Source organism: Microchirus variegatus, assembly GCF_963457635.1.
Source record: "Microchirus variegatus genome assembly, chromosome: 8".
Lineage (NCBI taxonomy): Eukaryota > Metazoa > Chordata > Actinopteri > Pleuronectiformes > Soleidae > Microchirus > Microchirus variegatus.
Window position 1 is genome coordinate 1969685 of NC_139809.1, and position 15053 is coordinate 1984737.

Here is a 15053-nt window from a genome sequence, read left to right on the forward strand (position 1 = left end):
GCTCAGACAGACATATACAATGGGACATTGTTGCTCTTAAAGGCACATGCCACAATTAATCTAGTTGTTTGTTTTGGAGTAGAAGGTTTTTGTTGATCTCTTACAGCCTTATTTGTCTGAACAGTTGTTTTAATGATATGGACAAATAAACACAGGTTAACCAGATTTTGTCCTATTTTGTCCATATTCTGAATTTTCTGTAAATATTTGCTATTACAATCTGCTTGTTATGAATATGTACATATGTTAATTCCTTCATTGTCTACCCCCTTATCCTCCACAAGGGGCTCACATGGCCGCTGAGGCAAATCCCATCTGACATAGGGCGAAAACCGGGGTCATCAGTCCAATGCAGGCTCAACTTATATTGAAATATGTTTTCGTTTTTTTCATTAGACCACTTTCCCTAGAAACTTCACATTTCTCTTCCCTTCAGTCCATCACCTCCTGGACTGATAAAGAGAACGCATGCTGCAGAAATTTCAATCGATGGCATTTACAAGGACAATCATATCTTGGAGCTGCTACTATGATAAGATTTGATCTCTGTCCAGATGCAAACAGAGGTGTTTCCATTGTTGCTCTCTGAAGAGGAGCAGGAGGAAGTGGGGATGCAGCTGTGGGGCTCATATGGAACCACTATACTGTTATAATGGTGTGTTTCTGCCTCAGAGGATGCTGAACACAGCTTGTTATTCACTGACTCCAACAATGAACACAAAGATACAATTCGGTCATGCAGCTGGCACCAAAGAGAATACTCCTCTGGCCGTATTGCCTATTAATTGTCATTCAATTTTTCATCAGTGAATATTCAATATAAGACCATTTTTTGATTGTCTCTGCATTTTACTAATTATTATTATTATTATGAGTATTTAACATAATATCCCATGTTGAATCTTTGTTTATACTTAAACAATTATAAATATCAAGCCCATGCTGTTCTGGAAACTGTCTATTTGTATTTGAACTTTTTATAGTCATATTGTTAATATCTTTCTATGTTGTATCTTTACTGTCTTTGCTGCTGTGACAATGTAAATGTCCTCACTGCTGGACTAATAAAGGACTAGCTTATCTTATTATTACCTATTATTTATTAGTTCTACACTTGCTCACACTTCCATCTTGTGGTGAATCACATGTACTACATAAATAACAAGTCCATTTTTTTTTAATTGACGTTAAAATGAAAAAGGGTAAATTTGATGTGTTAAAAAATACTAAAGGCAACTATTGTATTGTTCCTTTATTTTAAAAATGAGGTTATAAACATGCACTCAATGAGAGCGGGAGTAGAAATAGACGATCTTAGACTGAAACAGACAAGGCAAAATGGTTTAACAGGTGCATGATTCTTCCATCATGTCATAATATAATTACATATTAGTAATTATTATGAGTATTTTCCTTCCTCTGAGACCTCTGTCTTTTATATAAAATCTACATCATAATGAAGTATATTGTACAGTGAGAGGATATTTGTTTTCTCAGCACGACTGTGAAGCAATTACTTGTAAAAATTTCCCTGTGGATGTGGACTTCCTGAGTGTTGACGTGGACGTCTCCCACCTGACCGTTTTCATACCTAAGAAGGACAAAGGAAATCTGGAATGAAGCCTGAAAAAGATGATGCGAAGACACAGAACAGGTTTTCAGACATCATCGTTACGTCTCTGCTGCTTTATATTTTACTCACACAAGAAGATAGTGTGTGCACACGTTGTCAGATATCGGGCACACCCAGACGTTCCCATGTTTTTGAAAGGCTTTTGATGTTATAACTGCCAAGACATGAAAAAACCTTATAAATAAGAAGAAATCACACCCTATAATACAAAAATATCAAGCGCTGTAATCCCATATTTACCCTCACAGAGTGCAATGCAGTTCAGGTTCCTGCTCTACAGAAACCTTGTTTGCCCCGACTCCTCCTAAAACATAGCAAGAATACAGGATGAGTTACTAAAACCAGAAGGTGTCCTTGTGCAAAGTGCATCAATGCAGAGCTCGGATGAATGTCAATGATCTTCTATCGTGTACCTGTCTGATTTTGTTTATTCTGTTGTATTTCTTTAGGAGATTGTCTTTGGCTGTTATCTGGTGCTGGCCTTTACCCATCTCTACGCACGGATAAAGAATATTATTAAATCAGTGGAAATCTGCAGAAAGATCTCATGCTGTATGTAGTTTTATACACATACCATTGGGGTCAGTGTTCAGGAGAGTTCCTACCTGAATATTCAAAAGATATGCTTGAGATCGGACTCAAATAGATGCCTTTCCCATAGGCTGCTCCATGAAGCTGAAATAGAAACGAGTTCACTTCAGTATTCAGTATACTTCAGTGTAGTTTGTGGGATGAAATCTCCACTGTGGAATTAAAAGACTTGGTTTGTTTTATACTCAACCTGTAGTTTTGTGTATGAGGCGTTAACCAGTCCATTTCTTAAAATAGAGAGCCAGTTTTCAATGTGGGAGCCACTGAAAGATGGAAGAGTAAGGGCTGAGCACACGAAGCAGTATTCAGTATGTATATACACTGCCGTTCAAAAGTTTGGGGTCACTTAGAAATGTCCTTATTTTTGAAGGAAAACCACTTTTTTCAATGAATATAACATTAAATTAATATATTCTATGCATTGTTAATGTGGTAAACGACTATTCTAGCTGCAAACCTCAGTTTTTTAATGGAATATGTACATAGGTGTATAGAGGCCCATTTCCAGCAACCATCTCTCCAGTGATCTCATGGTATATTGTGTTTGCTAATTGCATTAGAAGCTGCTGCGCTGCAGTCTGGCCAGATCAGACTCTTCTAGGACTTCATACATCTGTGCAAGTCATCGCTCAACAAGTGCTTTTCCAGAGTAATCCACTTAGTCATGACGCGTGTTTGTTATGTGGCCCTGTGTATTTATAGTAGCAATGTACCTTTTCCTGTAAACAGCCCATTCACCCATTCATGCAACAAGCCTCTGGCGACCTCTGCTGGTCATATTGGCAAGTGCAAGTGTGGAAGCCAAAACTCTCGAAGTGATTAGAATACATCCATCCATCCATCCATTATCCACCACTTCATCCTCCACCAGAGGGTCACAGGGGGGGGGCTGTGCCTATCTCAGCAGACATTGGGCGATAGATGGGGTACACCCTGGACAGTGATTAGAATACACAAGATTGCAATTTGGAAAACATGTGTTATATACTGGATGTACATATCCTCTGTTTTTCAATAGACACACTGTACATGTACAAAAAAACCATTATGGATCTTTGTTATTTGAATAGTATTTTTTGTAATAACAAATAAATAACATGGAAAAGTATAATAGACTAAAATAAATACACTGCAGTGAAAGTGTATTTATTTTCTCTCTCTCTCTCTCTCTATCACACACACACAAACACACACATTCTTGTACTTGCTGCATACTGAGGACCGGGTAAAAGAGCTGACAAAGTGAGGACCAGCATTTCCACTTTATAAATCAACACAATTACAACTATCTACTTCATGAATGACATCGACTAAAATTTGACCCAAAATGTTTGGTCCAAAATTAAAAAAAAAAATTGACCCAAAATTTGACAAAAACTTCATACTATACTGTCATCCAAAATGTGAAAAAAAATTTGACCCAAAATTTTTGGTCCAAAATTTGAAAAAAATGTGCCGCAAAATTTTTGGTCCAAAATTTGAAAAAAAAAATTGGACCCAAAATGTTTGGTCCAAAATTTGAAAAAAAATTGATGCAAATTTTTGGTCCAAAATTTGAAAAAAAAATTGGACCCAAAATGTTTGGTCCAAAATTTGAAAAAAAAATTGATGCAACATTTTTGGTCCAAAATTTGAAAAAAAAAAAATTGGACCCAAAATGTTTGGTCCAAAATGTGAAAAAAAATTTGACAAAAAAAATGATGCAACATTTTTGGTCCAAAATTAAAAAAAAAAATTGGACCCAAAATTTTTGGTCCAAAATTTGAAAAAAACATTGATGCAACATTTTTGGTCCAAAATTTGAAAAAAAAAAATTGGACCCAAAATGTTTGGTCCAAAATTTGAAAAAAAATTGACGCAAAATTTTTGGTCCAAAATTTGAAAAAAAAAATTGGACCCAAAATGTTTGGTCCAAAATTTGAAAAAAAATTGATGCAACATTTTTGGTCCAAAATTTGAAAAAAAAAAAAATTGGACCCAAAATGTTTGGTCCAAAATGTGAAAAAAAAATTTATGCAACATTTTTGGTCCAAAATTTAAAAAAAAAATTGGACCCAAAATGTTTGGTCAAAAATGTAAAAAAAAAAATTGGACCCAAAATGTTTGGTCCAAAATTTGAAAAAAAAATTGACGCAAAATGTTTGGTCCAAAATTTGACAAAAAAAGTCATACTATATACTATGTATATTTTTTTTTGACATGTTGCTATAACATGAGTATAGCATGTTATAGCAACCTAAGGAAGTGATTTCAATGAAAACAAAGTGAGGACCGACCAAAATGTCCTCACTCCTTAAAAATGTCCTCACTTTGTTGGTTAAAAACCCCCGCTTGGCCTCAGTATGCCGCAAGTACAAGAACACACACACACACACACACACACACACACACACACACACACACACACACACACACACACACACACATACTTACTGCATGTATAGACCAAAATCCATCATCCATTATCCATACACCATTTCTTCAGTTAATGAAGACTAATCAAACTGTCTGTATGGTAACGCTCTACAATAAGGTAGGTATGCAAAAATATGTTATACAATCCTTAGTCATGATTACCTAACTAATAGCTAGCTTATTTTTAGGTAGACATTATCTAATGATTAGTTAACCTTGCTTTGCATAAATTGCCAAACTAATACTGGACAAAATAGAGATAGAATTTTATTTTCAGTGACATATTTATAATGTATGCTGGATGTCTGCTCCACTGGAGCTCCACCCCCCCCCCCCCCCCCCTTTCAAATGTCTGTGTACGCCACTGGAGTGTTCAGTGTTTAGTGCCCGGCCGAACAGCACTCGTTTCTGCGCTATATCCTTGCCTCATCACTCGTCCAACTTCTGAACTATCACCTTACAACCTGGTAGTTAAACATTTGTATGAATAAACAACATTTAAATTCAATGCTGTAACTTTTATATAACACGCTGCAGAAATATGTTAATATTTAAATATTAATATTGCCTTAACTGTCGCAGCCTATCTCGTCCGGCTCCGGGTGTTGGTGTCACAGGAAAGTAGTTCCGGTCAGTGAGGGGTTATATATGGTGTCGCTGTGACCGCAGCAGTGGCGCTTTGGTCCCTGCAAAGTTCATCCCGGAGGTGAGTGACAGTGGAGAAAGTCTAACTATTCTTATCTACTTACATCTGTGTTTATGTTTTATATTTGATGAGGAGGTTAACGTTAGATTTTAGAGTGATTTGCGTACTTAAATTTCAACAAATGTCTCCTTGTTAAAGAACCTATCTGTCTTAGCTTAAAGTTATCTGTTAGCTTAAATCTATCTATCTATCTATCTATCTATCTATCTATCTATCTATCTATCTATCTATCTATCTATCTATCTATCTATCTATCTAATTTTAAGTGAAATTAATCACAAACACACAGTTACAGAGAGCGAGAGAGTGAGGCATGTGCATTCCTCCATTGTAGCAGCCCTGTAATCTGAATCCTGACATTTCCACTGTGCCTTTTTAAAGATACCTTTCTCCTCAGTTAAATGACAGGATTACAGGAGGGCAATTTAACTATCTGGGTTCCTTTTTTTTCCCAATTAAAAGCAGCTACAGCTGCACACACAGTCTACTCCTGCTGGAATGTCACAGTCAGACAGACACAGCCAGTTGTTGCCTTTTGCAGAGAAAGCCAATGTTGCCTGATAGAAAATAACCATTGGAAACATCCGATTCTTACTTTATCTTCTGTCATAGTGTCTAAATGTGTCTCCGTTACCCCCTCTGTAGTCATATTTACCTTACGTGTGGCATGCATTATCACCTCTTGGTTAACAAATGACACCAACACCAACAAAATACAGAGAACTTTATCAAATAATTGCTCACTTTGTTTCCCCAGGTCATTTCCCCCACAAACACATATCCAGTCATGTCTAAGTCAAAGGATGCAGGCGCTGGAATCATCCACAACCAGCAGCTGCACGCCGCCATGGCCGACACCTTCATCGAGCACATGTGTCTGCTGGACATCGACTCTGAACCGGCCGTGTCTCGCAACACCGGCATCATCTGCACGATTGGTTCGCCGTTTCTTTCTCAGTTTATAAATCACGTATATCTAGGTTTCAGAAAGCCACACAACACAAGCGTAACAAACGTCATGTATCGTCTGCTCTTGCAGGACCTGCCACTCGATCTGTGGAGAAGTCCAAGGAAATGATCAAGGCTGGGATGAACATTGCAAGAATGAACTTCTCTCACGGCACACATGAGGTGAGTACAATCTGGGATCTGCTGTTTTTGCATCCACCATGGACGTCAGCAGCAGTTCATTTACCATTAACCTTGTCTTCAGCCGTGTCTCACACTGCAACATACGTGCGTTTGAACCCAGACAGGACTGTACCGCGGCAGTCGCTTTGTCCTCTGTGAGTGAGTCAGACAGGATTTTTACCCTTTACAAGCAGCAGTGGCAGCAGTGTGAGTTCACTCCTGTCGCCTGGTAACTGTAACGTGATCCGTGAACTCGTACTTGCCCCTTCGGCGCTGGCTCGGAGCTGAAGCTTGAGTTTGGTAATTCAACGGTATCACAGCCAGGACCTTATACTACTGACCCCGCGCTTAAAAGTCATGCCTCTTCACCCTTTTTCACTGTCACTGGAGCGGCCAATGAAAGGTCACCGTCAGCTACACATCTGGTATCTGGATCTTTAAAGGTTAACTGCATCAATTTGTCTTCCCCTCACTGTAACTCAATACTCAGGGGTGTCATTTTTTATATACAGTATATACATAATTGATTGGTAGGCATTGCTCTAAATCTAAATTTGTTTGGAAAAGTGAAAGACAAACTTGACCGCTGTCTCACTGGTGTGTGTCAGCTATAAATAGGACTTGTCTTAGAGTAAGACTGGCAGCAACAGGACAAGCAGAGGACACACACAGAGAGGCCACAGTGAGGCGTTTATTATTAACTGAATAGTCATGTTCAGATTAGATTAGATTACATGTAGCTTTAATGGATCCTCCTATAGGCAGCGCAGCAGCTGCACATGTCTATGGAACACTGTGTTGTTAAAGGTGAGGTCAGCAGTGTTGATATTTGAACTCAACAACAAAATAAATCCCATTTGTTCTCTTTCAAGGCCACTTTTTCCCAGCTGTCCTTCCTTTTCTTTCACGTAGGAGACGGAGGAATCTTGTTTTGAGACTTTCCACATGTTTTATTTACATATACATTGCTGAAAGAAAGAGAATTAGCAAAAAATGTGTTTAAAACCTTTTAACACCGAGCGCATTGAAGAACATTTTGCATCACCGTAATTACACCGTAATGGTTTGTGCTATCGGAAAAATTCCACCGGTTTCTGAAAGCTGAGATGTTGCAAGTCAAAACCGACATGTGGTTATTACGGTAATTTCACTCACGCTGTTGCAGGAAGCTGGGGAATCAGGGTCTTTGTCACCAGAGAGGAGAGTTGGGGAAAAACGGCTGTAAACATATTTCCGGGGCCTGTTTTTGGACATTGAGACAAAAACAAAATGTTATTTTAAATATGTTATATACTGTTAAAATTGAACACACAAAATCTGGTGTTCATGTACAACTACATGAAAAAAAACGTCTTTTTTTCATGTAGTTGTAAATAAATGTAATAAATTGTAAGTAAATTGTAAATAACTGCCAGATATTGTTGTTATTCTAGAAAAATGGGCAAAAACACTGACTCGCAGGACATTTTCTCGCCCTTTTCTGGTTAAAATAAGCAAAAAAAAGTCCGGACGGACATTTTGAGGCTTAGGTGTTACAGGCATATACTGTTTACAACCTGTGTCAGAGAAATTGCTGTGTCTGTGTTGCTCTCTGCGGCTGTAATGGTGTAGAAAAAGAAGAGTGTCATGCCTTCCTGGTCGAACAGCTTTCTTTGTTTCTCTATAATGGAAAGACTAGGTGTAAAAAAAATATCCCATTCGACACACAGAGCTCACAACTAGCCGGCCGTGAGGTTTTAAAAGAAGTTGACAAACTCCTCTACACGACTGTAATCACCTTTAAGGCTACAGTTTTTACTAGTTAGTGATAGTCAGTGTGTGTGTGTGTGTGTACGTGCAGCTATGTCTGTGCACTGAAAGAGAACAACGTCATGGCCTGAAAATGTCCCGTCTTGCAGTTGTCATTCAAGAATGACCACAGTTATGTAAGCAGTGTGTGTGTGTGTGATGCCTGCATGCTATATTAAGAACTGGTCACATATATAAAAACATTGCTTTTTATGTACAGTTTTATAATAAGAAATGGGTTTTCGATGTTCCCCCCCAATGTCGTATATAGTACCATGCTGAGACCATCAAGAATGTTCGTGATGCAACCGAGAGTTTTGGTGCAGGATCTGTCGACTACAGGCCAGTGGCCATCGCTCTGGACACCAAGGGACCAGAAATCAGGACTGGACTCATCAAGGGAGTGAGTTCTTGTCACATTATACACGATTACTCTTTTAAATTTTAATGCAAGGATTACTGGCCTGACGTTTGAGCCTGACAATTGACAAACTCGTTCAGAGCGGCACCGCTGAGGTTGAGCTGAAGAAGGGAGACACCATCAAGCTCACGCTCGACGACCAGTACATGGAGAAATGTGACGAAAAAGTCCTGTGGCTCGACTACAAGAACATCACCAAGGTCGTGCAGGTTGGAAGCCACATCTTCGTTGATGACGGTCTGATTTCTCTTAAAGTCAAAGAAATCGGTAAGAACCAGTTTGTGCCTTGAGGTTTTTTTTTTTTTTTTTTCCTGCTAAACTTTGAAATTAAAATCTTAAATGTTGCGCGTCTTAAGGCAGCGATCACCTCGTGTGTGAGATCGAGAACGGCGGTACGCTGGGCAGCAAGAAGGGCGTTAACCTGCCTGGAGCCGCTGTTGACCTCCCCGCTCTGTCTGAGAAGGACATTCAGGACCTGCAGTTTGGTTTGGAGCAGGGCATCGACATGGTCTTCGCCTCCTTCATCCGCAAGGGCGCCGACGTTCACGCCGTCAGGAAAGTGCTGGGTGAGAAAGGCAAGGACATCAAGATCATTAGCAAGCTGGAGAACCACGAGGGCGTGCGCAGGTGAGCGTTTTGATCGGCAGTCCTGGCTGCTCTTGTCTGAAACTTTAGATCATTGTTTATCTTTCCGTCTTTTCTGTAGATTTGATGAAATCCTGGAGGCTAGCGACGGCATCATGGTTGCCCGTGGTGACCTGGGCATTGAAATCCCCACAGAGAAGGTCTTCATTGCACAGAAGATGATGACCGGCAAATGCAACAGGATTGGCAAACCCATCGTCTGTGCCACACAGGTCCGTCACATCGTTGCACGGACATCCATCATGGAAGCGATCTGTTAAGTGTGCATAGAGACACTAATGATGGGAATGTTTTCTTAAACAGATGCTGGAGAGCATGACCAAGAAACCTCGCCCGACTCGCGCCGAGGCCAGTGACGTGGCCAACGCCGTGCTGGACGGCAATGACTGCATTATGCTGAGCGGCGAGACTGCCAAAGGACAATACCCCCTGGAGGCTGTGCACACACAGCACATGGTAAAAAAAAAAAAAAAAAAAAAAAACTCACCTCGTGATCCCCGTCTCTTGCCTTTATTGTGTTGGTGCATGAGAAATAAAACTATCATATCACATGCGTTTGTGCAGTTTGCAGCAGCCACATTCACTCAAAGCCGTCTGCAGCATATGGTGGATTCATGTGCTCGATCATACACGATCAAGCAACACATCAGGACTAAAAGATACTAGGTTCCGCTTTTGAGTTTTGATCTTATCCAATATCCAATAGTGCATCTCCATATGACCAGTTTTTTTTTTTTTAAATCAAGATCAAAACATTTCTTTAGATTAACTTTAGATTTTGAGGTACTGACAGAAATATTGTCACTGAAAAAATAGTAGAAAGTAGAATCCGGTTTGATGTCACTAACGGCGTGTTAGCTGTCGTCTCCTGTGTCCCTGTTTTCACCAATCAACTTGTCTTGTATTGTGCTTTAACATTGTTATGAGCATGTGTGTGTGTGTGTGTGTTTGAGGACCTTCAGTGCACAGAAACACTCCTGGAACATCATGGCCGCCGCTGATATTTAGCTTCATGTCTCAGTGTGCTCTCAGGTATGACGACTTCTGCACTAAACAAGTAGCCAAACTAACTCGAGCACTTTAAAGTTGCTGTGTGACTGTAGCCCAACTCTTTATTTGTTTAATAATTGTTTTTGTTTTTTTTCAGATTGCCCGTGAAGCTGAGGCAGCCATGTACCACAGGCAGATGTTCGAGGAGCTCCGTCGCATCTCTCACCTGACGCGTGACCCCACAGAGACCGTCGCTATCGGGGCTGTGGAGGCTTCCTTCAAGTGCTGCGCCAGTGTCATCATTGTGCTCACCAAGTCTGGCAGGTGAGAAGAAGAACACCAACTCCACTGCTGGAGAATGCATAATATCCTCCGCAGCTACCTACTCTGAACAAAGAGCGTGCACCAACTCTGTTCCACACCTCCTCCACACACACTCGCTGCGTAACACAAGCTCGTGACTCTATGAAAAGTATCCCAACTTTTACAGCACAATCTCTGCTCCGCTCCACTGATGACCTTTTGAGATCTGAACCCTGACATTTTACAAGTTAATTTTAACTGCCTGTTCATTCCCTTCCGTTTGGCAAATGGTTCTCGCAGCACATGACACAGAAGGCGTATCACTGTGAGCTGGGTGGATTTTTTATTTTTTACTAATGATTTATGTATAAAGAGAAGGTTGCATGACTGTCTGCATATGTAGGGGCTAAAACTGCAAAGTCATGAGATAAAACACAGGTGGTTCATCATCAGAGAGTTATTTCAGTCTTAAAAGTACTTAAAGGGTGTAGTATTTATGGGTTTATATAACCCAAAATCCACCTTTTTATACATATTATGTGCTCCTGCATTGTCTAGTCGCTGTATAATAGTTTTTGTTTAATTTTCGTAGTGTTTCAAAAAGTCATGTAAAATAACATGGCCGCGGTTGCATAGCCACTGTTAGCAGAGAGACGCCATGTTTCTACCGGAGCCTGTAAGGACAAACGCAAGAGAACAAATCAAGCGTCTCTTTACTTGTAGCTGAAGTCCCGCCTCCACTCTCTCCGCTTCGTCTGCTACGGCCGCGGTAGCTCTGCCCTCTCCCTCACCTCACGAACCTCATCTGCTGACACGGAGAAAGACGACGAGGACGACATTTGACCTGCTGAGGACACCGTAGCGCTCAGGGAAGGGAGGGGGTGAGCAGAGGAGCAGTTCTTTGTTGTACATTTCAGCCTCTCCTCTAGATGGCACTATAAACTACTTACTTCACCTTTAATTAACTTAAATGTAAGGCGCTTTAAAACAACCACAGTGGATCAAAGTGCTGTATAGAAAAAACATCAAAGCTCACGAGGCAAATGAAAATAAATGAAAATACATAAAACGTGGGTAAAAGTAACAGCCATAGAATAAAACGCAATAAAAACACATGTTATAAATCAAAACTAACTCAAATAAAGTAACATCAACACTAACAAGTAATTAGTAAGAGGCTTGTGTGATGTGTTTAGGAGCTGCAGCAGCTAAAGCACAGTCCCCTCTGAGCTTACATTTAGTTTTTGGATCTGAAATAACTCTCTGATGATGAACCACCTGTGTTTTACCTCATGACTTTGCAGTTTTAGCCCCTAGTTGTGCAGTTTCACTCGACTCTGTGGAGCTTTGTAGCATCTCTCAGCTCTTTCACATAGCGGCTAGCAATGGAAAACAACAGCCACTGAAAGCAACTGTACTCTGCCTGCAGCACACACAGCCAGCTGGGGAAGACAGTGGAGAATGTAGCAGCTACGTTATAGAGCCAGTCATTTTCCACTGAAATTGTACCAAAACACACGTATACAGTTAATCGTACTAAAACTGGCCTCATACCTGGGAATAATAGAGCAAGTCAATACATTTTGAATTTAACGGATGGTCGAAAGGCACAGAATGGTGCTCGACATGCTACCAATTGGTCGCTAGCTGACGTTATTATGGGCTGTGATGTAATGAGACAGCTGAACAGGAACCTGCCCCCTCGTGTAGCAGAGTTGGACACACTTGATCTTTTATACCGGGACGAGGACTCTAGTCCAATTAAACGGCAGAGCTGAGCTTCAACCGTGGCTCGACTTAACTGTGCGTGCAAACGTTCTGACTGATGAGGACAAAAGCACAGTGTGAAGGACAGTGAGCGTCCATCAGATCAGATTCATCCAGACTACGGTGATCTCAGTAGCACACATTGACACCAACAACGTCTTTGGTTTTAACCTGTGTTTGTTATCTGCAGGTCCGCTCACCTGCTGTCAAAGTACAGGCCCCGAGCTCCCATCATCGCCGTGACCCGCAACGGCCAGACGGCTCGCCAGGCTCACCTGTACCGCGGCATCTACCCCGTCCTCTACACCAAACCTGCCAACGACGTCTGGGCCGAGGACGTGGACCTGCGTGTGAACTTTGCCCTGGAAGTTGGTAAGTGTTCATGAGTGTTGTTGTTGAAACATTAAAGTCAAAAGTCAAAAGTAGAGAGTTGTGTTAACTTACCTCCTTTTTTGTCTCCTCTAAAGGCAAACACCGCAAATTCTGCAAGTCTGGTGACGTAGCCCTCGTCGTGACTGGCTGGCGCCCAGGTTCAGGTTACACCAACACCATGAGAGTGGTGCTGGTGCCTTGAACTTCAACAAAAGGACATTAGTAATCACTCGTAATTGTACCTTCCCCATATCCTGTACCTGTCCCCTGCCACTCCCCTGTGTTGGACCCTTTTTTTTCTGTCTGTTGGGTCTATGTTAGCAACAGGAAGGACTCTGGATGGTGTTGGTCATTAACAGTAACACCACAATTCCCCTCAACCATATGTGTAATGTATTGTTTAAAGCCTGCTGCTGAGACTCCTCTGTCACATTTGTGCTGAACAAAGTGGAGATGACCGTTTCCCTGCACATACAACTGGTCATTGTGTTCTTTTTGTTATTCCCCTTGTTTTTTTTGTTTGTTTATTGTTCTAGATGCTGTAACTGTCTCCTCCAGTGTGTTTGTGCAGAAGTTGCATCATTCTGAACTGACCTGCAATCCATCCATTAAAAACAAGTATTGGGTCAAATGTGTTTTTCACCTCTTATTATAATTATCATCGATGATCACAAGTTTCATTAAGAGAGAATATATACTACTAATATTCTGTTTAGGTATTGAAAACTGAACACTGTCTCCATAGAAATCTGACGTTCAATAAGTTTTCTTTCACTATTCTGAAACCCTGAATGGGTTAGGGTTTATTTTTGGATTTAAGTAAAAAATGATAAAACCATCGCTCTGCTCTTATAACACAGGAAACATCACAGCTGTCCACTTTTAATCCTAGATAACATGAAAAATGTAAGTTTTGTCTCCTTTGCTCGACCCAAATGCTTAACCGTTATATCATATATTATATACTCACCCCCAAAACAGAGCAAAAAAGTTTCTTCCATTGCTGACTCAAATATATAACATATTATATTATAATAATGGTTATTTCTTGTTACCAAACAAAACAATGCAGTTCCTATAAGCTGAGCATCACTGACCATATGTTATTTTATTGCATTGAATTCAGCAGCTAAAAGTAATTGTGCCTAACATACACGGGTGAGGGGGAATCATCAGATTTGGTCATTAGAAAGGCAGCAACATGAGAAATAAATAATATATAAACATGAATGCAACATGAACATGATCTTAGGATTCAAGAGTCAGGTTAAAAAAAAACAAGAGAGATACAACATGTCTTATTGATTGAGCATAGCATCAAAAAGCAGCAATTGTTGAACAACAGATGTCAAATTTTTACAATCAAATAATGTACAATGAAAGAGGTAAATATGCAGCAATATGACCCAGGAGGGCGTCTTATTAACCATTCGCCCAAGTAACTGCTTTTAGCCCTTTGACTGGTGCAAGAAACATTCAAAACAATCTTAGTGCATCGCTGGTTTCAGGACGTTTGATTATCCACAATTGCTTAATGACCTTATTTGAATCTATTCTAACGTCACAGAGTCTCGCTCATCAAGTGCTTCAGTTCACAGTACCTTTGTTTACCCATAGAAAAACACAGATTATTGCATACTATGGAGGTGGCGCACACACACCTTGGCTCAGATGAACGAACGCTCTGTGCCAAAGTGGTGTCAGACTGAAATGAGTTTGGCGTCAGTTGTGTGACTCACCGTGTGCCGCTGCAGCTGTGAAAGGACAAAATGGAAATGCGCGCGCATCGTCTCCGACACTGGTTATTCTCCAAGAAAAAAAAACCGAACAAAAACAATCACTGACTTCATGTTCACTGCATTAACGGCAACTTGGAAGACACAATGTCATCGAACCGTTTAACATCAGCTGATCTGGAAAAGAAGCAAAGTGCAATGTTTGCTCAAATATCTTCGGGGGGGTTAAGTCACGTAGTAGTGGAAGAGTATCTTAAAAAAAGGACAATACTTTTGGTTTCAATCATGACTGATGGAGACACAGATGGGGACAATTTCCCAACTAAATGTGGGTGGGACTAAAAAGTAACACACTATTGCCTGGACAATGGGGTTTTTTAAACAAATAACCAAGGGTTTGGTTATAATATAGTACACATAATTGACATTTTCATGAGGTGCTATATGTGTATATCTTCCGTGTATTCATTGATTGATTTATATTCATAGAAACGATATTCTTAAAAAACACTAACTCATTGTCATTGTCCAGCAATGTTCGTGATCCGTTCACTC

General features: G+C 40.4%; 1 protein-coding gene and 1 long non-coding RNA gene across 2 annotated transcripts; one reads left to right on the forward strand and one right to left on the reverse strand.

Annotated features, from left to right (window-relative positions):
• Window positions 1-1472: 1472 nt before the first annotated feature.
• Window positions 1473-2311, reverse strand: LOC310931071. The gene is made up of 5 exons (XR_014592907.1): window positions 2239-2311; window positions 2047-2126; window positions 1874-1937; window positions 1703-1787; window positions 1473-1591 (listed from the first exon to the last, which is right to left on the reverse strand). It is a non-coding gene; the product is annotated as an uncharacterized lncRNA (long non-coding RNA).
• Window positions 2312-5221: 2910 nt separating this feature from the next.
• On the forward strand, window positions 5222-13393 carry LOC310930329 (pyruvate kinase PKM-like). The gene is made up of 11 exons (XM_083893278.1): window positions 5222-5345; window positions 6103-6283; window positions 6385-6476; window positions 8536-8667; window positions 8766-8952; window positions 9042-9312; window positions 9392-9542; window positions 9634-9786; window positions 10478-10644; window positions 12581-12762; window positions 12858-13393. The coding sequence occupies exons 2-11, from the start codon at window positions 6133-6135 to the stop codon at window positions 12962-12964; spliced, it is 1593 nt and encodes a 530-aa protein (XP_083749404.1). The 5' UTR covers window positions 5222-5345; window positions 6103-6132; the 3' UTR covers window positions 12965-13393.
• The last annotated feature ends 1660 nt before the right edge of the window (window positions 13394-15053 follow it).

Excerpts from the sequence above, each read along its gene's own strand:
- LOC310930329 (XM_083893278.1), top strand. The coding sequence starts at position 6,133 with ATGTCTAAGTCAAAGGATGCAGGCGCTGGAATCATCCACAACCAGCAG. Across the intron at positions 6,477-8,535 it reads TCTCTCACGGCACACATGAG|TACCATGCTGAGACCATCAA; the intron begins GTGAGTACAATC and ends TGTCGTATATAG. Across the intron at positions 9,313-9,391 it reads AACCACGAGGGCGTGCGCAG|ATTTGATGAAATCCTGGAGG; the intron begins GTGAGCGTTTTG and ends TCTTTTCTGTAG.